At 39.2% G+C, this 24,273-nt stretch overlaps 7 protein-coding genes across 7 annotated transcripts; 2 read left to right on the top strand and 5 right to left on the bottom strand. All coding sequences in view use genetic code 12, as the record gives it.

Moving 5' to 3' along the window:
* Nucleotides 1-200: 200 nt before the first annotated feature.
* UBP3 (mRNA-binding ubiquitin-specific protease UBP3) lies at nt 201-2,183 on the top strand (the record flags this gene model as incomplete). Its single annotated transcript, XM_064999481.1, has 1 exon — nt 201-2,183. One exon carries the CDS (start codon nt 201-203, stop codon nt 2,181-2,183), a length of 1,983 nt encoding a protein of 660 aa, XP_064855553.1.
* An 898-nt stretch (nt 2,184-3,081) lies between these two features.
* Nucleotides 3,082-4,437, top strand: DASC09_058960 (2-aminoadipate transaminase; the record flags this gene model as incomplete). The annotated part of the gene is made up of 1 exon (XM_064999480.1): nt 3,082-4,437. The coding sequence occupies one exon, from the start codon at nt 3,082-3,084 to the stop codon at nt 4,435-4,437; it is 1,356 nt and encodes a 451-aa protein (XP_064855552.1).
* A 59-nt stretch (nt 4,438-4,496) lies between these two features.
* Nucleotides 4,497-6,716, bottom strand: DASC09_058950 (guanine nucleotide exchange factor VPS9; the record flags this gene model as incomplete). Its single annotated transcript, XM_064999479.1, has 1 exon — nt 4,497-6,716. One exon carries the CDS (start codon nt 6,714-6,716, stop codon nt 4,497-4,499), a length of 2,220 nt encoding a protein of 739 aa, XP_064855551.1.
* Nucleotides 6,717-7,142: 426 nt separating this feature from the next.
* On the bottom strand, nt 7,143-11,486 carry DASC09_058940 (Ede1 protein; the record flags this gene model as incomplete). The annotated part of the gene is made up of 2 exons (XM_064999478.1): nt 7,143-11,320; nt 11,477-11,486. The coding sequence occupies 2 exons, from the start codon at nt 11,484-11,486 to the stop codon at nt 7,143-7,145; spliced, it is 4,188 nt and encodes a 1,395-aa protein (XP_064855550.1).
* Nucleotides 11,487-12,029: 543 nt separating this feature from the next.
* DASC09_058930 (putative ubiquitin-specific protease) lies at nt 12,030-15,266 on the bottom strand (the record flags this gene model as incomplete). The annotated part of the gene is made up of 1 exon (XM_064999477.1): nt 12,030-15,266. The coding sequence occupies one exon, from the start codon at nt 15,264-15,266 to the stop codon at nt 12,030-12,032; it is 3,237 nt and encodes a 1,078-aa protein (XP_064855549.1).
* Nucleotides 15,267-16,281: 1,015 nt separating this feature from the next.
* Nucleotides 16,282-20,634, bottom strand: DASC09_058920 (uncharacterized protein; the record flags this gene model as incomplete). Its single annotated transcript, XM_064999476.1, has 2 exons — nt 16,282-20,317; nt 20,564-20,634. The coding sequence occupies 2 exons, from the start codon at nt 20,632-20,634 to the stop codon at nt 16,282-16,284; spliced, it is 4,107 nt and encodes a 1,368-aa protein (XP_064855548.1).
* Nucleotides 20,635-21,069: 435 nt separating this feature from the next.
* Nucleotides 21,070-24,261, bottom strand: DASC09_058910 (uncharacterized protein; the record flags this gene model as incomplete). The annotated part of the gene is made up of 1 exon (XM_064999475.1): nt 21,070-24,261. One exon carries the CDS (start codon nt 24,259-24,261, stop codon nt 21,070-21,072), a length of 3,192 nt encoding a protein of 1,063 aa, XP_064855547.1.
* Nucleotides 24,262-24,273: the final 12 nt, after the last annotated feature.

Raw genomic sequence — 24,273 nt, 5'->3', positions numbered from 1 at the left:
CGACTGCTGTTATTGACTAATTTCCTAGCAGATATTTAGCATTGGGCTTACAGACAGACACAGAATTACCTCCTATTTAGACACACCCCTCCCTCCCACAATAGAACACAATTAGACCTCCCGTGTGCTAACAACCGTCCTCTTGTATATCCAGCTCCCACCACTCAATAAATAATAACAATTAAAAAAATTAAACCAATATGATACCAACAATAGACGAATTGTTGCTGGGAGAGTATCCTTTCTTCTTCAACTCTTCAGAAAAAGACTTCGAACTAAATAGAATCAAGGCAAAGAAAGTCAGGAATGACTTGAAACTGAAAAAAATCCAACTGTCCCTACCACCAGTCGCCACCATCAACATCACCACCACCTCTCCTCCTCCTCCTGCTCACCAGACAGACAAAACACCACAATCCAATCAAAATAATACCACCAATGACGCCCCAGAAATAATCACATCCACCCCAAAACAACAAGTATCAACCCCCTCAGTGGCAAAGAAATGGTCAGAAATTGGCAAAGCAAAAAACAAACCCCATTACAACCCCAAAAAACCCTCAGACAATAATGATGATGATGATAATAATAATAAAAATAATAATAATGATGATGATGACGACGACCATAATGTGAATAACATCACAGATAAAATCCCCCCAACCATAGTACCGGCATCTGTACCTCCGCCATTACCCACAGTCGCGACAATCGAACCACTTTCACTAGTGCTCATTCGGATATTGTTCCAATCAAACTTTGTCCCCACCACCAACCCTGCCATTAGGCCTCGCGGGCTCGTCAACACCGGAAACATTTGTTTTATGTCGTCGATTCTTCAAGCACTCTTGTTTTGCTCTCCATTCTACAATATCCTCAAAACCATCGAGAAAAAAGCTCAAGGAACCTCATTGAGCCGTACCGCGTCGTCGACCCCCCTCTTGGACGCAATTTTAGACTTCATCGACGAATTCAACCCTAATAATCACAAGCCGGAAGTCTCGTCCAATAAACTGCTGCAGTCTAATAATAATAATAAGTCCGCCGCCCCACCAAACAAACAGAATGACTTCGGTTCGCCGTTGAACCCAGAACATTTTTACGCCGCCATCAGTAAACACCCAAGATTCCAACACTTGCGCTGGGGCCAACAAGAAGATGCCGAAGAGTTTTTAGGATACTTCCTCGATGGGTTACACGAAGAGTTCTCATCGGCGCTCAAAAACATCAAAACCGAAGATAAAGATCGATTATTGGCCACCATCAAGAGCCCATCGGTGAAATCATTAATCAACAATACTTTGGACTCGTTCAATAACGGCGATAACAACGTTTCTTCTACCACCACCACCGAAAACGATAACAACCTCACCAACGCCACCACCAGCTCCGAATGGCAAGAAGTGGGGTCGTCAAGCAAGAAAAATAAAACCGTCGCCAAAAGAGTAGTAGAAGTGAAAACTACCCCGATCACCCACCTTTTTGGCGGGCAATTCCGCTCAGAATTGGAAGTCCCAAGATCAAAAGAGGCCAGATCAGTGACTTTGGACCCTTTCCAACACGTCCAATTGGATATCAGTGATGGAAAAGTCCATTCTTTGGAAACCGCGTTCAGCATGCTTTCTGAGCCAGAAGATATCTCTTATAAATCGACGGCTGACCAAAAGGACATCATTGCTAAAAAGCAAACTTTCATTGATAAACTTCCAAAAATACTTGTGATCCATTTGAAACGTTTCTCCTACGTTTCATTATCGTCTCCTTACAATAGTACTGGTCCTGCGTTATCGTCGTCGTTATCTTCTTCATCATCATCGTCGTCGTCGTCGTCGTCATTAGCCAATGGATTCATCGATGATGGGTTTCAAATGCCTGGTCATGTTGAGAAATTGAAGAAACGGGTATCATATTCCCACAGGCTTGAAATCCCATCTCAATGTCTTTCTAAGGCTTTGAAGATGAATACCAACGTTTCCAAGAAATACAAGCTTACCGGAGTGGTATACCATCATGGATCAAGCACCGATGTTGGGCATTACACCGTGGACGTGCTTCGTTCGGATAAAAACTCATGGATCAGGTTCGATGACACAAAAGTCGAGTCCATTAGTAATGAAGAAGTTATCTCCGGAGATAAAGAAGATGCTAAAAGTGCGTATATTTTGATGTATGAACGTGTTTAAAAATAAATAAATAAATGAATAAATTGGAAAGTATGATAATGATGATTTTTTTTTTTTTTTTTTTTTTTTTTCTATTTGGTATTTCTTAAAATTTCCTGTTATTATTATTATTATTATTATTATTATGCATTGATCTAGTCATTTGTATTTTTAGTTTTTATGCATTGATCTAGTCATTTGTACTTTTAGTTTTCTTTTGGTTCTTGTTTTGTTTTTTGTCGGTTTATTGCCGAAGCTCTCCAAAGGGTTCCTTCGTCTTCCCAATTCTCATAATATATATATATACATATATATTAATATGTTCTCAATTTTTTGCTAGTTTGTCACCCACTGTTGCTATTTATCTTATCATGTTGCCTCTCTTTATTGTTAGAAGTACTATTATTATCTGCCTGCTATTAAAATAAAAAAAAAGTCATTTATTATATCAATATTAATTGTCAAAATGAAAGTTTTATAAATTTGAATATATATATATCATCATCATTAATAGAAAATGAAATAATAATGACAATGATTAAAGAATAAGACTCATTTAAAGAGTTGCAAATTTGGGGCTCACTCAGTAAGGTCTTGGTAGGTTCTAACTCAAATCAACTTGGGAATGCTAGCTCTTGTAGAAATGGATATTATATAAATATATATTTATATTGGCGGATCACATCATCCTTAGAAATTCATGCCATACACACCATCCGTCCATTCATTCCATCCCATACAATAATATACTGCGAAAGAATACGACTGATAACGATATCCGAGATAACGCATGGTTTGAAACCCTCGACCACTCACTCCAACAATTTCAACCATTTGTTGAATTGCAAAGACCATCCGATCCATCTACCATCCTCAATCACTGTCTCATCATCAATACCAGAGGAAAAAAAAAAAAAATATGTCAGGAAAAGCCCTTAGTAATAAAAACGCCATCAACTTCTTTCCTGGCCACCCTTCGCCGCGCCTCTTGCCTCGTAAACAGATTCTTCAGGCCTCGACTAATGTGCTTTTTCCTTCAGATGACTCACCAATAAACAACAAGACTTATTTGGATGGGTTACAACGTGATCCCCTCAGTTACGGCACTGATGAAGGGTCACTTTGGGTTCGTGAAGCCATTGCTGCGTGGACCAATAAGAAATTCCACATTTCTGGCCAACTGGGACAAGTGGAACCGGAGTTCATTAACCTCACCAACGGAGCGTCTTACGGGGTCCTCAATGCCCTTTTACAAACCACGTTGGCTCATACCGGGTACACCAGGCAAGCGTTCATCACTTCCCCATGTTATTATTTGATCAATGATTGTTTCATCGATGCAGGGTTCAAGGGGAAAATCACCGCGGTGGAGGAAGGCCATGACGGTCAACTTGATTTACAATTTTTGGAACACCAATTACAACTCCACGAGGCGGCACAAAACTCATCACCGGAACTGACCCTCGAGATTATCAATAGTGATAAAGATGCCAGAGCCTGGAAGAAAATTTACAAGTACGTGATTTGGTGTGTGCCAACCTTCTCGAACCCTGGAGGAATGTCGATGTCATTGGATAATCGGATGAAATTGCTCGAATTGGCGAGAAAATACGATATGTTGATCATTTCTGATGACGTTTATGATCTTCTTGATTATCGGGCCACTGCTCAACCACCATTACCAAGATTCGATATCCTCGATCGTCAAACCTTACCCAACGGTGATGACGATGATAATGATGGGTACGGTAATGTGATTTCCAACGTGTCATTTTCCAAATTGGTGGCTCCTGGTCTTAGATTCGGGTGTCAAGTTACCGCCACCCATAAGTTGAGTTATCAATTATCCCAAGGCGGGGCCAACACCAGTGGGGGTACCCCATCGCAATTCAACGCCAATATCACCGGGAATTTGATGATCACCGGGGAATTGGATAAGATCATTGAGAATTTCCAAAAAGTCTACGGAGAAAGATCACAAATTATGGTGGAGAGTATCAAGAAATATTTACCCGCCGATTGTATCTTACAAGGTGGGGAAGGTGGGTATTTCATGTGGCTTACGTTCCCGGATTCTTTAAATTGTAAGAAAGTTTGTGAAGAAGCTAAGCGCAGAGGGGTGAATTTGGCCAACGGTGATAACTTCGAGGTCGATGCTAATCGTAAAGGATGGGGTACCACCAGCGTGAGATTATCGATCAGTTTCTTAGAAAAAGAAGATATTGCTCAAGGGATCAAGATCTTGGGTGAAGTATGTCATGATTTGTTAAAATGATGCCTATATTTTACATACGTTAGGGTGAATTAGTAAGTAATATTTATTCAAATGAGGTGCTACGTAGCCCCTGTAAGATTCAAACAAACGTCCACACATTCTGTGACCCTTGCCTTATTCATAATCACAATATCTTTGATGATTTCCTTATCTAGCAAAGGAAACATCCCCTGTAATTGTTCGGTCAACTCAAGGACCTGTTTTTCAAACGCTTGTTTAGCAAGATACTCTTCTTGGGATTTTTTCTGCGATTGGGCAAGTTGAGAATCTCTATGGTCTGTCTCTTGTGTTGATGATTTGGTGGTGGTCGTTGTCGTCGTTTTTATGACAGGTCTATTTCCCGGGCTATTAGCATCACTGACTTCATCAAGAAAAGATTTATTAGGGCTACTATTATCATCGGTGACATTTTGAAAGAACGATTGAATCGATTGGAACGGCGAAAAAATCTGACTAATGGGGATCGATGATGGAGATAACGAATTCTTAACGGCTTCAGGATCGATCAACGACCCCCCATTAACCGCGGGTTCATTAGTTTTTTTCGGCTCGCTATCGGTGTTTTTCGTCGGTTTGTTTTGTTTTGAAAGTTCAAGGTCCGCCAATTCGTTCTTGTTGGTCTCTTCAAATGGTCTCATATGACTATCCCACTCTTCTTGGGTAATTGATAAACTCTCTTTGTTCAAGTTTTCAATGAACCCAATCACCGCCCAGAAACTGCTCAAGTAGTAACTGACCTCGCCTGCCAACCCGTCCTCATTTCTGAACCGTTCAATGTAACTAACGTTGGAATTCAATCGTAAATCTTCGTCGGTTTTCAACACCACATAAATTAAAGTGGGGATGAAATCGTCGGCACTGGTGGGTTTGCAGGAGTTCTTGAGCATTGCGAAAATCACTTTACAACAATTCAAAATACAAATGATCTTGTCCCTTGGGGATCGGTAATTGTTGATCTTGATCAATTCGGCGATCGCCATCTGAACAAACGTCTCTCCCGCCATGATGAACCCATCCTCCAAGTCCAAATGTCGGTTGGTGATCCAGCTAAATCGCAACACTTGGTTCGTCAACAATTCATCTTTTTTATTATCCTCACGGTGGGAATTTGTCAATTTATCTCCTTGGATCACCGGGGAAAAAACCTGGTCGTACAAACGATTCATGATCAATTTCTCCATGCCCTCTTGACAATTAATAAATTCCGTTTCTTTCATGTTGACAAACGGTACTACTCCCGCCATCTTATCATAAATGAAGTTCTTGAAATCATTGATCAATTTCACCTGTTCGGAAATCTGCCAGTTTTTTTTACTAAACGCGATCATGAACGATTTCAAATATTTCACGATCGACTCGGCGCTTTTACTTTTCAAATAGGTTAAGAATCGCTGGAAATCAAACGGTAAATTATTAGGGTCTTTCTTATTCAACTTTGTCCGGTCGTGATCATTTTTCAATTTCGTTTCTTGGATCCGTTGTTTTTGCAACTCCAAATCCTCTTTCGATTTCAAAGGCACTTGGACTCGATTGATGATATATTCTTTGGATTCCGTGGTGATTGATGATTTTCTTATCGTCTGGAGTTGTTCAACCTTGTCCTTGTCCTTGTCCTCTTCTATTGTCACTTCATCATTTGTTTGTTCTATTTTTTCTTTTCCTTTGTCTTCAACTTTGAGAATTGTATTCCCATCGGCCATGACATTCGAATTTCCATCCACGTTGTCCAGCATTTTCGAATCGTCAAGTTCCACCAAACCCTTTCGATGGTCCGAAACAGGAATAGAAACTAAAGGATCAAGGGTTTCTTGAAGTTTCTCCTCCGCGTTGGGGGCAAATTTTTGCAGATCTGTTTTATTAATTGCAAAATTTTCCATATCTAGCTCATTGATTGCCAGTTTTTCCATAGCTCGACCATTATCCATCTCATTAATTGTTAACTTTTCCATGATTTGATTTACTCCTCCACCATCACCAATTACTACCACCTCCTCCTCCTCCTCCTCCTCCTCCTCATCATCACTACTATCGTCACCAATGATATTCTCCCCTTTTGAATACGTCACTCCCGCAAGAGAAATCGCCTCACCACCATTACCATTATTATTGCTATTGCTATTGTTTTGATTGATGAAATTCCCAGTGACCATGGGCTTACTCACGTCCAGGGCCGCAGACCCACTAGAAAGCAGCGACGGGAATAACAATTGCGGAGGCGGACCACCACCACCGACGCCGGGCGTTGTTGATTCTTTCATTGCCAAGGGCTTGGAGTTCATGTGTTGTTTATTGAACTAGGGGAGGGAATTGGCCAAATGTGTAATATATATAAACATATATATATTTAATATCTATGGTCTTGAGTTACTGAAAAAATCACGGAGGTTATCTAACTCATGTGTGTGTGTATTTTTTTTTGTTGTTGTTATTGTTGTTGTTGGAAGCTGCACGTGCATATGGTATAACACTAATCAATCTTATTAAATGATAGGAAGTGGTAGTAGTACTGAGGATTCTCATAAATATTATTGGATTATATAGGTAGACAGATAAATACAAATAGAAGAGGATAAACGACAACAAATAAATGAAAAATAAAATAAGATAAAATAAGATAAAATAAGATAAAATAAGATAAGATAAGATAAAAAGCTTTGCAAAACGGGGGAAGAAAGAAAGAAAAATGAAAAAAAAAACAAACCAGCCTAGAAGTTGAAAGCACTATCGAATTCATCATTATCATTCCCATGTGGCTTTTGGGCTTTGATAGATAATGCCGTGTCAAACTCGGTGAAATCATCATCAAATTCTAAATCGTTTCCTCCAAGGTTGTCGTTGTCAGCTTCAACTGCCTTATCTTGCAATGGGGCAAGATTGTCAAAATCAGCATTATCAAACTCATCAACGCCTTTCATGGCTGGAGTCAAATCATCGAACGCACTGTCGAAATCATGTTTTTCTATCGCCGGTTGCAAATCGTCGAAATCACCAACAGTCTTGTTGTTTTCTTTCACCGGTTCTAAATCATCAAATGCCGCATCAAAATCATCAATGGTATTCTTCGCTCCTGCAGATTCCGCCGTCACTGGACTTAAATCATCAAATGCCGAGTCAAAATCCGAATCAAGTCCCAATGAAGGTTTCACAGATTTATTATTGTCAAATGGTCCAGCGTTAAAAGAAGCTAAATGACTATTATTTGTCGAGGTAATGATGTTGTTGTTGTTGTTGTTGTTCATTGGGTTCTCTTTTTCATCAATGGAAGGACTCATGCCATCGAACCCATGGATGTCTAACTTAGATTTCCCAGTATTGATAATATAGCTCATCTTACTTGAGCCTTGTTGGGTCACCGGCGAAGTAACAATGTCTTCATTGGCATCCATAAATATATCAGATGAGGTGGAAATGGAGTTAGCACGCACACTTTGATAATCCGCGGGCATTGATTGAGCTTTCTCAACATTACTACCATCAAGATTCTCGAACCATGACTCGGTATTGTTAGTCAGTGGCGCAGGAATTGAAGCCGCCGGAATCACAATTGGAGAAACGTCATCATTTTTGATTTCTTTATCAACACCAGTAACCGTTTCATTGTCACGGAAAGTTCTTTGTTCAATATCTTGAGGACCAAAATCATCATCGCTTGACTCAGAACTATCAGAACCAATGGAACCACGGCGCGCTGGAATCGGTGGAGGTGCAAAAGCTGATGTTTCAGGAACAATTGCCTCATCATGATCGCTGCCGTCTGAAGATGGGTACTCAGTGACAGATTCATCTCTAACCGACATGGCGGCATTGTTTTGAACCGAAGAAGTTAGCGATTCTGGTCTTCTGATAGTGTTACCGCCAAATGGGAATTGTAACCCGGTAGGATTATTGCCACCGAACTGGAAATCCGAGGTTGGTGGGGAAGTATCTGAAGTTTCTTTGGTAACCACAGTATTTGTTTCCTTCTCAGTGTTAGATTTATTATCATCGAATTGACTTTCAAAATCAGCCTGAGTTGGGAACTCGGTGAAATTCTCTAAATCACCAACGTCATCCATGCCATCAGCTTTGATGATTTCACTCCCAGTGGCCGGAGTGAGTGGTGACCCCTGATTCTTGTCATCTGATTCACTTGGGAAAGCAGCTTCATCCAAGCTTGGTTCAGGTAATGATTCTGTTTTCTCAACTGGAGCGTCATCACTAGCAACAGATTTAAATGTCAAATTTTCTAAGCTTGGCATAGATTCGGCCCCTGGAGGTGCGGTGAAGCCGGTCAAGAATGGGTTATTCTTCTTCACTGGAGTAGAACGACCAGAATCATGGTGGTCATCACCACTAGCATGATTATGCAAAATGGCACCGCTAGCAAGACCTGCAACCCCTGCAACCGCCGCAACCCCAGCAAGTTTCTGAGTGCTATTGGTGGTATCAGCACTAGTGTCGATCGATTTAATAGTAGAAACTGGAACAGAGTTTTTGCTACTTTCCAACGCCTTAACCTCGGCCTCCTTTTGTGCCCCAATAGATTTGGAATTTTCAAGTTCTGCCTCTATACCCTTGATTTCATGAACAACCGTAACATTCTTGGTTTTCAAAACTTCAATTTGACGCTCTTGAATGTTGTTAAAGGCAACCTGATCTTTCAAAGCCTTCTTGATGTTCTCTAATCTTTTGAGCAAATCATTATTTTCTGCAGTCATGGTACCCAACTTTTCCTTGAAGACAGCGTTTTCATTTTGCTTTTCAGTTAGTTGAGCTTGATAGTTTTGATACTCAGCTTGATGGTTGTTGTATTCTGCCTCCAAGATTGATGACTTTTGTCTAAGTTCTTCGTTTTCTTGTTGAGATTCAATAACAGACTTTTTGATACCATCGTATTGCTGGGTTTCTTCTTCCAATAAAGCCTTGGCTTGTTGTAATCTACTTTCAAAATTACTCTTAGCTTCCTGAGCAGCTGCCAATTGAGTTTTAGCCTTTGAAATCATTGATTTTAACTCAGTGCTTTGAGCTTCCATCGACTTGATTTGGGCACTAGTATTGGAGGTTTCCACATGTTCAGAAACAATTTCATTGCTGATTGTATCATATTCAGATTGCAAGGCGCGATTATTATCGTTAATAGTACCACGGGCAGCTGGTGGTGGTGGGGCAACTGATGGTGCAACAACTGGTTGGGACCCTCCAGGAACAGAGAGATCCTTCAAAATGTCATAATTTGGCTTCGTAGAAGTGGGAATTGGGGGAGCGGTTCTCTTATCATTATAAGACTTGTAAAAATAGTTGATATCACTATCATCACCGCTATCGTCCTCATCTTCCTTGGCTTCGTCTAATTGCAATAAAGAGGTCTTTTGCACTTCATTAACCTCTTGTTGATGAACAATTTGTTGACCAAAACTAGAGGTTGGCTTGAACCTTCTTGACGCACCTGGTCCGCTAGAGAACGAGCTTTGAGAGCCACCGGTGTTGCTAACTTGAACAGATGCAGAACGCTGTAAGTTTGCCGGTGGAGCCTGTGGCGAAGACCCAAAAATATCGGCCAAATCATTCATAGAAGATTGACGTACCTGGGGCGGTTTTGGTGGAGCTGCACTAGCAACAGCGGCGAACCCGGTTGACTTTTGTGTTGCAGCAATGTCTTGACCGTTAACGCTAGAAAGTAGTTCTTGAGGAATTGCAACCGGAAGATTTTCTCCTCTTAATCTTTTCTGGACCAAAAACATACTAATGGCAAATTCCACTTTAGTGAATATGCCCGAATTTTTCAAATCAGCCAAGTTCCAAACATTGGCCAAATCATCCTGACTCAATTTTGAGGACATCAAAAATGACGCAACCTCATTTGGACCCAAAGTTCCTTTGTGTGACTTATCCAACGAATCAAAAAGTTGATCAAATTGTTGCTTTTGTTGCGGGGAAATTGTCCATGCCCCAGAAGATAAAGGTTGGATTGATCCTTGTTCAATTTGTGGAATTGCACTAGAGTGTGTCACTTTAGGCAGTTCAGAAATTTGCACTGATCTTGCTTCAGGGATGGTTTGGATAACCGGCTTGATGGCAGCGCCATGGGAAATTTCGGAATCCAAGCCTAATAAATTACCGGTAGATTGTTGCTGAATAGAGTTTTGTTGTTGGATATTATTACCGTAATTAATAGACACCAATATTTGATTGATTTGAGACCAAGTGGTTTCCAGCACAGAGGTTGGTACTTGTTTGATACTACCTCGCAACATCCCCTGGATCAAAAACATCGCCAAACAAAATTCATCTTTGCTCAAATTACCCTTGGCGCCTCTATCACAAGCATTCCAAATAAGACCCAAGATATTTTCTTGCAATTTTGCCTTGAGGAAAATCTCCCTGGCCTCCATACCAGATATCGAAGGGTACGAAGAAGGAACGTGTCTGTTAAACAACTGGATAAACTTCGAGATGTCGGCTGGTGTCACAGGAGGTAATTGCGCTGTAGATTGCAAAGATGAGCTGGTGTAATGCTTTTGCAAGCTGGATCCTGTTCCTTGTGATGGTAAACCTGTAGTTACTGGAGACATTCCATAATTCAATCCTTGAAACTTTGGAGCTGGAGCTGGAATATTAGCAAGATTGGCATCTAAAGCCTTGCCACTCTGAACGTGTCCAATTAAACGCAAAGCTCTGATAAAGTCCAACTGCTTCAAGAACCCATTGCCTTGAGCATCTGATATTTCCCAAATTTGATATAAAGTTTGTGAGTCTAATCCACTCTTCTCGAAAGTCAAGCCAGCAACTTCACCAGTGACAAGGCCAAGTTTCTCTTGGTCTAAAGATTTGAAGATCTTAGAATAAAGAACCTTTTCCTCGGGGGTAGGAAGCTGGAAAGAGCTAGGGAGTCTACCTGCATTAGCTGTTATATACTGTTAGAATTCTTCGGTTCCAATAGGGGGTAAGTTGTCATTAATAAATCTCCGCACGCTTGTCCAAACAACACCAATTGAAAGTGTAAAAGACGGTGGCAAAAATATAGACGATCCGAAATTGATATGTTTCGAAAATAGCATACCTTCAGCCATTATTACTGTTCTTGTTCTAAGTGTCAAGCAACTATTCTGCGCAGTGTGAGGTAAATTTTGTTGTCCTTCTGGTGTTTTCGGGTCCATCGTCTGGATAAAAGCCCTGGCTCTACAAAGTGCATTTAGTGTTTTTGCCAACATGCATTGAAATCAGCTACCAAGATGAAGACATAAAAGTGAGCACTGCAGACATTCATACATTTAAAGTAAACCTTCATTGGATATGAGAGTCTACTGATATATTCATATCACTTATTTTTGGAATTTATAGTGCAGCTGTGCACCCTCAGTTGGGATTTACATCATTTTAATAATAGGCGATATAATGGATTGATGAGTTGGCTAAATACAAACAAAACTATGAAAACCAAACTTGTCTAGAAAGATATATTTCCAGTAGATGCATAACATGATCATCATTTTTCTCTGCTTTGCTTCACCTAATTAAAGCAAACAAATAGGGAAAATATAACTAATACGCAACAAAAACAACAACAACAAAAAAAAAAAGGAAAATAAGTGATATATACTACTCTATTAATTTTACTTTTTAGATTTTGGTTTCTTGTTAAATCCGAAGATAGATTTTCTTTTTGTCTTTGGAACTTCATCTTCAGGAGCTTTATCATTAGGGGCATCACCATCCTTTAGCTCTGAAGTAATGGCATCCGCGTTTTGACTTTCATTGGTTGATGTCAGAGCAGTAGAGGTATCATTTGATTCACGACCTTTGTTCGCATCTCCATTGGAAATACCATTAAGCGATCCAAACTTGAAAGATGCATGGATTGGCGACTTCAAACTTATTGACTTTGTTCTTTTGAAGGATTTACTCTGAGTTTCCTCCTCCTTTCCGGTGCTACTGCTGTTATGAATGATAGTTCCTGGTGAAAGCGGGCTAATTGCTCCAAAACTTTTTTTCTTGGGGATATTTATAGGTCTGATTGGACCAGGATATTCTGTCTCTGGGGTTTCTGTGATGGACTCTTTTCGCTTGCTGAGGTCTGGTATTTTGAAATTACCAATAATTTTTTCCTCGTGGATGATGCCGGTATCTTTATTATTGCTTCCTCTTGATGATGGTGGTCTAGAGTTGGACGATGTGGATCCGGTCCTAGATTTTGAATGGTTATGGGCATAAGAATTGCCATTTTTGAATTCCCTAGTATTTTGATAATTCATTTCCTCGGCCAATTCATCTTCCAATTCCAAGCATAAATCCTGGAATAACGTCTTTTTCAAATATTCTTCCTCTGTAATTTCTTTATAAAGTAAAATATATGCACTAGCCAAGCCTGGACCATCACCAAAAAATTTCAATACAAAGTTTTCATCGATAGATTCCACAGTCTCATCATCAAACAACAACCAGCCAGAATGTTCAGTCTTGACACATGAGACATAATGGCCATGGTAAGGACCACCGCCAATATGAACCACCACAGAATAGAGTTCATAAATTTTGTCATCTGTATTTGCATCTTCGGTATCAAGTGTGTTGAAAAGTCTCAAATAGAGTGGATAGCTAACTCTATGGAATAACTTTGTGTTTCTGTTCAATTTTTCCAGATATTTGAATCTTTTTAAATGGAGGGTCAAAATTTTCGGCAATTTCTTAACAACCATTCTCTTAGTTGCCTCCTGTAATGATGAGCAATATTCGCAATAGAATTTATTATCTTCACACAAGATTTCTTTTTTCGAAAATTGTTTGAGACAAGCAGTCACTGAAGAATTATGCTCGGTATCAATTGATAAATCAAGGAACTTTTCATCACGAGATGAAATCCTTTCGCAACGAAGACACTTAGTTTGTGAAGTCAACAATCCCTCAAATAATTCGCTGGAAAATTTCATTTCTTTGTTCAATATTGAGGCTTGAGCGTCGTATGTTTTTTTATCTACTTTGAGCTTTTGTAATTGTTCCTTCTTCTTTTCATAATAAACATCAATTTGCTCAAAAACACTGTTAAGTAAATAATTAAAAAATTCATGAGCATCCTGATGCATCATACTTCTAAATAATTCGTTTTCTTTCTTCAATACCTCCACCAAATGCATTGGTGAAACCACTCCAATCTGGCTGGAATTTTCCACCATGCATTCAAAGATATCCTTAAGGGCATCAAACATAGTCTCTGAGTGATTCGCAGTAAGGGAGCTATCAAGGTTCAAAATGGGACCATCAATTAGTGCTCTGCGCTTTCGTTGTTCAGCAGTGGCATTCGGATCATCAACAACACCAACAACCGTAACATTTCTATTAGAAACTTCGAATCCGAGTTTTAAGTCTTTCAAACCTGGAATATTTGATTTAGAACGGTAAATGATGGTTTCACCGGATTGAAGATGTCCGTCATGAGCTAGCGTATAGAGTGTCGAGGAGGTAACACTGTTGACAGGTTGATTGGAATTATCATCATTGTTGGAATTTACTGAAATACTGTTGTTTCTTGATGTGTTGTTAGAGCTCCTATCATCTTTTGATTTATCCTTCTTTCCAAAGAACGACATTCTTCTTCCAATTTTAGTGCCATCACTGTTATTTTGAGATTCATGTTTATCCTTGTTGTTATCATTACTATTAGAATTACCATTATTATTAGCATCTTTAGCCTTATCTACCAAATCACCAGTCTCCGAATCAATCTTGTTGTTTTTGACGGCAGCCGTAAAATGGTGGGTCTTTGAGCCTGGCATTTCAGTTTTCCTTATCCTTTCATCTTTAAGAATTTCATCATTTAATTCACTAGGCAAAGACAAGATATACTTCCTGAATAATGGAGTGTAGTACAAACTTTGAACAATTGAATTACAATAACAGCTGGCTCCAAAATTCTCCATACCGTAGATTTTCATCGATCCATCGCCAAAAGGTAAATCAAAATTGATCTCTTCGACACCATTAGGCTCAAACCGTTGTATTTTGGGGGAAGAATTTGGTACAAATGGCTCAGATAAAGTTTTTGGATTTTCTCTTTCGGGTTTATTGGCTGATTTTGATTCTCCCCCAATGTTCTCCAAATTAATACCATTCACGTTGTTTGTATCATTGGTGACCGATTCCGGAAAAGGAATAGCTGTAGTAGCAACAGAGGTGGTAGTACTAGTGGTTTTCCTACTTGCTTGATCATTATTATAATCCGTCGGGTTAAAAACAAGGGCATTAGCATCGCCTATACCAAGACTAGCCAGCCCAAAAGTTTTTTTGATATGATCAGCATCAAATGATGTCACACTATTTTCTTCATTTTCAATATCAATTCCCACCATATTTTGATTTTCCCAATTTCCTTCAGAGTTTATTGCATCGGTAAATTCCACGGCACTCTCATTTTCATCATACATTTCACGATATTTTTCCGATAGCGACAATCCTGAAAGACCATTAACCAAATTATTATGAAGATCATCTTCAACAGCAGCCTCCAGACCTCGATGAGCAGGCATTTTCGTACGATCATCATCTATTGGATTTGAAGCAATAAGCTGATCTTTTGGAGCCTTTGTCTCATCAGCCAAGCCATTGATATTGACATGCTTTGAATTTCCGTTCTTCTTTGAGAAGCTGTTCAATCTGGTCTTACTGAAAAATCCGCTCTTTGGCGGGCTCATATCACCCATTAGTGTGTATAAGTCCTTCTGGTCATTTGAGGTGTCATGGATTTGTGGAATCAGTCTGGTTGGAAAGCTATTATTAGGCTCTTTAGCATTGCTGTGATTGTCTTGTGCGTGGACATGTGAAGTGGGTTTGGTGCCAATGAGTCTTTTGAAAGCCATGGCAAGTTTTGTGTTATGCTAGATTGATGGCTTAACACTCAACAAACAATATCCTGGAAAGCAAGCAGATCTTTAGAAAAGGTTTAGGTGCGATGCAGCTGGAACTTGTGGTATATGGATAACTGTCGAATTTGAGATGGGGACAAAGTTTGATATTATTACGTTTTCTTGCTTTATTTTTCCTGAGTGCGAAAGAGCTTTAGGTCGGTGAAAAAGGGATACAGAAGAGAAGAAACAAACAAAAAAAAACAAAAAAAATAAAGAAATAGGGGAGATAATACCAGAACAAAGGCCCTATTGAAATGTATTTATGAAATCTCTCCTGTCGAAAAATTGGAAGATGGTGTATTCGATAATTCAATGCTAGTATCACTGGCACACATGAAATTTTGGACGAGCAGAACAGCCTTTCAACAGCGGTACACTCTGTTTAGGTATCAAGCACAAGTGAGGGTTTGGTAGCAGTTGCTATTGAAAAGCAATGGGCTTCAAATATGTTAGTTCTGGCTAAAAATCTGAGTCTCTCAACGGCTTATTTCCGGTATTTAGGCCTCAGATATCTTCGTTTCGAATTTAGCCGATAGTTTGTGGGGAGCTAAGAGCGCACAACACCCGGCACTATACCCGTGCTCTCCCACGTGAGCCATGGTTTGTCGGTCTACAAGAAGGGTATTCAAAGCAATTGGAGACAACCCAAATAAAAACATTTTAACATACTAGTATTAATCAAAATAACAACAAAAATTGTAAACGGTCAAAGCTCAAGAACTGAAAAAATGATAAACAATATAAAAGGGAAACTGAAAAAAAAAAATTAAAAAAATGAAAATAGAAACTCAACTAAACTGTAAATAAAAATGAGAAAATTGAAAACGTTCGAGAAATCTCTAGTGAATAATATATAATAAAGAAAAACAACACGAGATATAAGTTCCATAATAGCAAGAGAAAAACAAAATGAATAAAATAAGTAATCAATACAATACAAATATAATACAATAATAAAAAAAAAATGTCAGAACATCAAAAACTCATCACCAACATTGCCAGTTTCATCGTTAGAAACATCTGCAGCACCATCAAAATTAAAAATACTGTCAAAATCAAAAGAATCAGTATTAGTTTTGGAAGTAGAAGCACCATCACCATTGATTTCACTAAGACTCGTTTTACCATGATCAGAATTTTCGGATTTGAGCCTCTTGCTATCATTACCATTTTCAGCAAAGAAATCGTCAATGGAATCACTAGAGCCACGCTTGATTGGGGCCTCGGAAGTATCACCAGCGGGTCCATTATCTGTGGCCACTATATTGCTCACACTATTACTATTGACATTAGCACATTTTTCATCTTGCGGAGGAGTCGGCATTGTTGGTAATATTGAGTCTCCGATTGATGAAACTTCTTTGAACTTGGACCTGATAGCTTGAGGATGAACTTTGGCCTTCCATTCAGTAGTATTGTCAGATGAATTTGAGGAAACTGCAGTCCCATCATTAACACCTCCCTTTACTAGATTAGGCGATTGCTTTGGCGAAATCATGTTTGGTCCGGGGGTTTTAATCTGGTTACCCACCACTGAATTTGGATGTTTGGCCTCATATTCCGCCGTTATTGAGCAAATTGTCTCTTTGTCCTTCCTATTATGATTTAGATCAATGCTCAAATCAACAACATCATTATCCAAGTCCAAAACATTGGCTAACGAGCTCAACAAGTACTTCTCTGTTTCCCCGCTTTCTGAAAGCTTCATTCGTTGGGCCTTAGCAGCTTCTCTCATCAAATTGTCGTTCTTTTCTTCAATTTCTTCTTTAGTCAAAGCTGGAACATTACCATCAGATGCTCCAGTCACTGGCGACTTCAACACAATAGGTTTAGTTACGCCATTATAATTATTAGCGAAATTGCCACTTGGTGTTGGAGTCGACGCAGTATCGGCCGGAGTATTTATCTTTGGAATTTGCTTTGAAGGCTGAGGGCTAGGAACGTTACTAAGAGAAGATGGAGTGGTTTTTGGTGTTTGTTTCAATGAAGCTCTTCTTTGCTTGGTATTATTATTGGTATTATTCGTTGAAGGGAGCTTTTTAATGTTGACGTTACCATTATTCATACCGGTGTTGTTGTTGTTGTTATTACCAATATTTCCACTATTATCGTTATGGCCGTTAATCCCAACACTCGAAGTGCTGATTTGTTGCTGAGAAGGTGTTTGAATCCTATTTGGTGATGATAATTGAGGAGGGCCAGCAGGAATCAACATACCATTTGGTCCTTGGACGAACGGAGGACCAGAAACAAATGGTGGTGGCTGAATTGGAATTCCTTGCATTGAGGGTTGACCAACTGAGATTTGTTGATGGGTTCCTGGTGGAAATTGTGGAGTTCCTGCGATTGGCGGAGGTGGAGCCAATGCTGGATTAGCTAACTGAGGCGTCATCGGAATTGGAGTCATAGAAGCCGGGTTAGCATTATTGACACCATTAGCGTTATTCATAACATTTGAGCCATTCCCAGCAATTCCAGCATTTTGATTCAACATTTGGAACGGCTGCTGTGGTGACATTGCACTAGAACGCATTCCCTGTTGACTGAAACTTGGTGGTAGTTGTTGGCCATTATTAGCGCTACCAGCACTGCCATTATTTGGTGCCATTGGTCTCACTTGGTTACTAGTAGTGGCATTATTTTTGCTATTATCACCATTGCCATTTTGTTGTTGCCTGTTGAGGGTCCTCTGTCTATAAAAGGTAAAGAACAGAAACACTGCAGTTTTCAATTTAGTATATTCGTCCAAACTCATCACAAATCTACCCTTTTGAAAGCTTTCAATAGCAAACACCAACTTATAACGTATTTCAAGCAAATTCTTGGAAGCATCAGACAAATTAAGCACAATGAAAAATTGCAATGCCAATCTTTCAGCCTGCTTCACTAAGGTGGCAGCATCTCTGATATTTTCAGCCATAGCCATCTTTTCTTGCTGAGACATGCTATTTGTCAAATCATTTACTTGTGACTTCTTCATATCATTGTTGATCTGCATAGCATAAGTCTGATATGCCTTGACCATCTGAGCAGTTTTAGCATTACCTAGTCCATTACCGCCATTATTAGGTGTATTGCTATTTCCACTAACATTATTATTGTTGTTTGCCGGGTTAGCAGCATTACCAACAAAGCCGTTATTCGCAACCATTGGAGAAGAGTTAGCCATCAATGGAGAACCACCCATATTCAATTGTTGAGTAGCCATCAAAGGGGTAGTATTAGGTTTCTGCGACTGGCCATTAGTAGGGTTATTATTATTATTGGCATTACTAAGAGTGGGGTGCTTTTGATAAGGAGATTGATTAACGGTTCTCGCGGAGTTGGCATTGTTGTTATTGTTGCCCACAACGTTGGCTGTGGTGGTATTCGTGTTGGTGTTATTTCCGTTTTTATTGGAATTGTTCATAACTTCCTCCCGTTGATGTTTCAACCTCTCTTGAACCTGGCGTTGATTAATTGGAGTCCCTTGGCTATTAAATGAGCCAGTGTTTGGATTAACAGTTTCGCCGCCAGATGGAGATGAGTTGTTCTTGACATTATTCGCCATATTTCGTTGTATTATTCTCTCTTGTGCTAGCTTTTGAAGTTTCTCCATAGCAAGTCTCTTTGCGTACAACTGCTTCTGTTCATTTGGAAGGGTCAGTGGAAGTTTACCCACTCTGATGAGCGTTTGAACATCTTCATATGCTTTCTGAATGACAGCTTTATATTCATCTGGGGTGAAATTATTTGCAATAGTGTTTCTAACTTGCTGTGCATTGATCGGTTGATTTGGAGTTTGTGAGGCCTGTTGGTTACCTGGTTGTTGTGGCTGTAATCTTGCCGCAGAGTTGCTACTATTTGTAATATTAGCATTGTTAACAGTAGCTTTGCCATTGGTATTAGTGCTGTTACTATTGTTATTTGGGGTACTCATAGTATCTCCAGCTCCACTACTTTTCTTCAAAATGTCTTGGATCAACTTCGGGTTCTTCTTGATGAGCATCATACACAATCCTTTGAAATTATCTCTTAAACTATTCATAATGTTAGCAGGTATTGAGCCACCTTCGTTAAATAAATCTGCCCAAACTTTAGCATTTGGGGGAAAGTTTGGAACTGTATTGACAATTTCTTTTGGGACAGTCATTCTTGAAGCGAATATTTGAACTTGGCGGAAAACCAACTGCTGCTGCTGTTGTGTTAATTGAGTGAATGCAGATATGGCACTATTATTGTTATTATTATCATTATTATTATTAGCATTATTGTTATTCACTTGTAAGTTTGAATTTCGAGCAATAGAATCACCGTTATTATTGTTGTTATCATTAACATTTGTAGAAACATTATTGTTATTGTTCATCATCTGCTGCTGAACCATCATCGGAGTGAGAGTTCTGTTTGCATTGCTCAAATTGGCCATGGAGTTCGCATTGTTCATATTACTCATATTATTCATACCACCCATATTGTTCATATTATTCATGTTATTCATGTTGTTCATATTGTTTATGTTATTCATGTTGTTCATATTGTTTATGTTATTCATATTGCTCATATTAGACATATTATTCATGTTATTCATGTTATTCATGTTATTCATGTTATTCATGTTATTCATGTTATTCATGGTAGCCATGTTGCTCATGTTATTCATGTTAGCCATGTTGCTCATGTTATTCATGTTAGCCATATTATTGTTCATATTGCTCATGTTATTCACATTGTTCATATTGTTTGCATTATTCATGTTGGTCATATTATTCACATTGCTCACATTTCCCATATTCATATTATTAACACCGACCATATTTCCATTATTAGGATTACTATTATTCATGTTATTTTGCATCTGGCCTCGTTTCAATATCTCTTGCGCTTGAACTTTGATGTTATTAACGTAGTGTTCCTTACTTGCTGATCGATGGTATGCACTGATTTCAAAGTTTCTTGCAATTTTAATGAGGTCTTCATCAGTTTTACTACCCATGATACGACTTTGTTTGAGCGCTTGGAAACTAAAATAATTTTGTTAGTGATACACATAAACAAAAGCAAGAGCAGGGTATCCATCCGTCCATCATAACCTAGATGACCAAATAATTGGTCCATGATTAAGATATCAAACCAATATAAAGGTTCTCCATCTAGAAAAGGTTGCGGATCACCCACCACCAAGAAAAGCAAAGAGGAGTAGATGACAAAAAGATGAAAGTTGATCTAGGATACCTTCAGTTAGAAAAATAACAAAAAAAAATACGTACACAAAGAGAATTAGCTTTTGGCGCTCCGAACTGACTACAGTCAGATGCCACTGCTGAGGTTGTGTATTCATGGTTGTTGAAGATTTGAACTGTTTGAAGTAGGAGTCGGGAGACAGGTCCAAGTCTTGAAGACGTAGATTGGTGCTAATGACAACAAATACAAGACGTTTTTGTATGTGTGAGAAGGATATATGCAGTTTTCAGAGAAAGAGCTCTCTGGTTTTGTCTCGATTGAATCAGTATGTGCCACTTCCTGTTATGTTATTCCGTCCTTGAAATCAATCCTTCCTTGTGTTTAGTGGGTTTTTCTTACCATTTCTGAAGAAAAAAAAAAAGAAATGCTAAAAAACATCTGCTTTCTCTAGTCACCCGGCCTGTCTATTCCTTTTTCTGTTAATGGGGGTCCGGCGCCCCAAATAATACGTTCCTACTAAACACTTATCTTATAAGAATTACCTAGTATGGGATTACATTATATAATAAGTCTTCACTACTACGATAAGTTTTCATCGACGAAGTCTACCTCTAGGGTGAAGGATCCTTCTGGGGGTCCCAGTGGTCCCTGGGGTCACTGGTGGTGTAGACCCTTGGGCGAAATTAAACCCGTTCGAAGTGTTGCCAGCGTTCATTTGGGGAGGATTTGGAGTTCCAGGATTACCAAACACCGAAGTTGGGTCAGGCAAGGCAGAATTATTGCCAGCACCGAACGAGAAGTTGAATCCACCATTACCACCGCCTTGATTGCTATTATTGTTGTTATTGTTCTGGCTGTTGTTATTACCACTGAAAGCACCTCCATTATTGGAAGTATTCCCAAATGGGCTACCGCTATTATTCATGGAACCAAAGGCAGATCCATTGTTTTGTGCTCCAAAATTAAATCCGCCAGAATTCGATTGAGAGTTATTACCAAAACCGTTATTACCAAAAGCATTATTAGCATTGCTGCTGCTATTGCTTGCACCACCAAAACTAAATCCATTTCCATCAGCAATTTTATTTCCAAATGCGCCACTACTATTACTATTGTTATTATTGTTGTTGTTGCTATTCGAATTATTTCCAAAATTGAATCCAGAGCTTCCTGGGTTTGACAGAATCTGGTTATTATTACTGTTATTAACTCCAGAAGCTTGAGTTGTCCCAAACGGTGTGCTGCTTCTTGGCTGTGATTGCTGTCCATCAACATTTCCAAAATTGAATTTAGAGCCACCATTCATAGGAGTTTTAGATGAGCTCCCGCTGAAATTGAAGCTCGTGCTGCCACTAGCACCTCCGAAAATTGGTTGGGCGGGTTTTGGTGTCGCTAACGAATTGCTATTGTTACCAAAACTGCTCCCAAACGCGCCTTTCTTTTTCATATCTGGCTCATCATTAGTTTCAAATGATCTCTTTTCACCAAACAAATTATTATTGTCGGACATTTGATTTCCAAAGCTAGAATTTAATGTGGACTTTTTTGGTGCTTCATCAGCATTCATATTTTTACCAAATCCGAAGTTTGGAGTTGTTGCGCCCACTATTTTGGTGTTAGTCGCTCCAAAGTTAAACGCAGTAGCAGATCCAGAGGCACTTGAGGTTTTAGCACTTCCGAAATTGAATCCGGGGGAAGGACTAGCTGCACTTGTTGAAGAATTTGTTGGGTTGGACCCACCGAAAGTGAAAGGTTTTGTAGAATCAGTGGTAGATACATTTCCAAATAATGGGGACTTTTTGGCTTGTGTACTATCAGCAGAAGGCTGTGTTTTACCAAATGAGAAAATAGATGTAGCACCACTAGCCTCAGATGATTTCTTGAGCCCAAATCCGCCAGTTGTAGGCTTCAGATCCGAAATCTTGTTGAGATCATTACCAAAAATCAGTGAGCCGCTCTCCGAGACAGCAGCAGTAGAGATCTGAGGACCCAACTTTGTCTCCTTAGATTGGCCGCCAAAAGCAAATGTACTAGTTGGGTTTGAAGAAGCTTTAGTGTCGGTAGGCAATGCTTTATCGAAACTAAATGGAGCAGAAGTGTCTTTATTGTTATTTGCAAAAGAGAAGCCAGAAGAAGCAGTAGCCGGTTTCTCCTTCTCTTCAGCAGCAGAACTCGACTTAGTACTAATATCTCCAAATGTAAGTTTTGGTTTAGTGGAATTATTTTCACCACCTAAAGAGCTTCCAAAATTGAAGCCAACATTTGAAGATTGACCAGTTGACTTTTCTGCTAATGTAGTTTTTGAATTGCCAAGTGAAAATACTGGTGCTTCTTCTTCAACTTTGTTGTCACCCACTGGTTTACTGAACGAAAATGCAGGTGTTTTTGTATTTTCAACCTTCTTATCATCCACTGATTTACCGAACGAAAATAATGATGTTTTTTCACTTTTAACTTTGTTGTCAGTCACTGGTTTACCAAATGAACCCGCCGCCAGCTTGTTAAACTGGAAAGGCTTCTCGGAAGAATTAGATTTACCGAACGAAAATGAGGCTGTTGTCTTATTATCATCAGAAGAATTTTCTTTAGCTTCTGACTCATTTTCTTTAATCACATCAGTTTTCGCGATCGTTGGTTCCTTTAGTGCCTTGGTATCTGATTTTGAGGAATTGGTGCCAAAAGAAAAATTCAATCCATTGGAAGTAGCTGGCTTGGAACTGTTTTTTCCAAACAAAAATCCACCATTTGAAGATTTGGTACCTTCCAATTCATTGCCAACTGGCTTATCCGCGATAACGTTTGAGGAATTTCCAAATTTGAACAGCGACACTGGTGCCTTTGATGCCGCTTCCTTTTCAGCACCAGCTTTGCTGATCAGTGAAAATAACAGATGAGAGGTTCCGGTTGAACTCAATGGATTGGATCCAATAGAAAAACTTTTGTTAGATTGATCCTCTGTTTCAGCTTTCTTTATTGAACCTAATGTGAATCCTGTACTAGGTTTTGGTTTCTCTTGCGCAAGCGATGGGCTAGATGACGCTGCTGGTTCACTTAAAGTTGTATTCCCTTGCTTAATAGGAATACTGGAACCAAACATTGAGGGTTGTGTTCCTGTGACGATCTTCGATGGGGTATCTTGTGTATTGACAATAGTTTCTTCGGCACGCGTTGATTCTGCAATATCTACCTCACTAGGCTTTAATAAAGACAAGTTTTTCTTTGTGAATCTAAATCCGCTTGACGGATTAACTTTCATAAATGAATTGTTGCTTGGGTGTTTGTTTATGCTTTTGCTGGTGCCCTCAGATAGCGCATGGCCGTTATTGTTATTTTTCGTTATATGTAATATTGAATTATCTTTCTCAAACTCTTTGGATGTGATCTTATTATTTTCTTCCGCTAAGATATCATCGTAACTGAAATCCGCTGAAAAGAGACCAAACTTTCTCTTTTTGCTATCTCCTGGTAGGACCATTTGTTTATTTTTGTCTGAGGACAAAACAAGTTGTTTATTGTTTTCGTTGACTGACAGAGACGGACCAGCAGTCAATAACTTCCTCTTAGAATCTTGATTTAATTTTCTATACTTTTGGGAGGTTGCTTCCACATGCTCGCATATTTTATCAATTAAGTTTTGCTGATTCTTCCTTTCCTTCATCGACAAATTATGCTGTATTCTTTTGAGCCTATAATATCTTTCCTGTCGAAGATGTTGCTTTAACTGTATAAGATTCATTCTTTCAAGAGGAGATAGCCTCTGTGTCATTGGATTAGTGAATGCCATTATCGCTTGTTA

The sequence above is a fragment of the Saccharomycopsis crataegensis genome (assembly GCF_037102585.1).
Source record: "Saccharomycopsis crataegensis DNA, jcf7180000000098, whole genome shotgun sequence".
Lineage (NCBI taxonomy): Eukaryota > Fungi > Ascomycota > Saccharomycetes > Ascoideales > Saccharomycopsidaceae > Saccharomycopsis > Saccharomycopsis crataegensis.
This window is presented reverse-complemented; position numbering and strand designations above follow the sequence as displayed.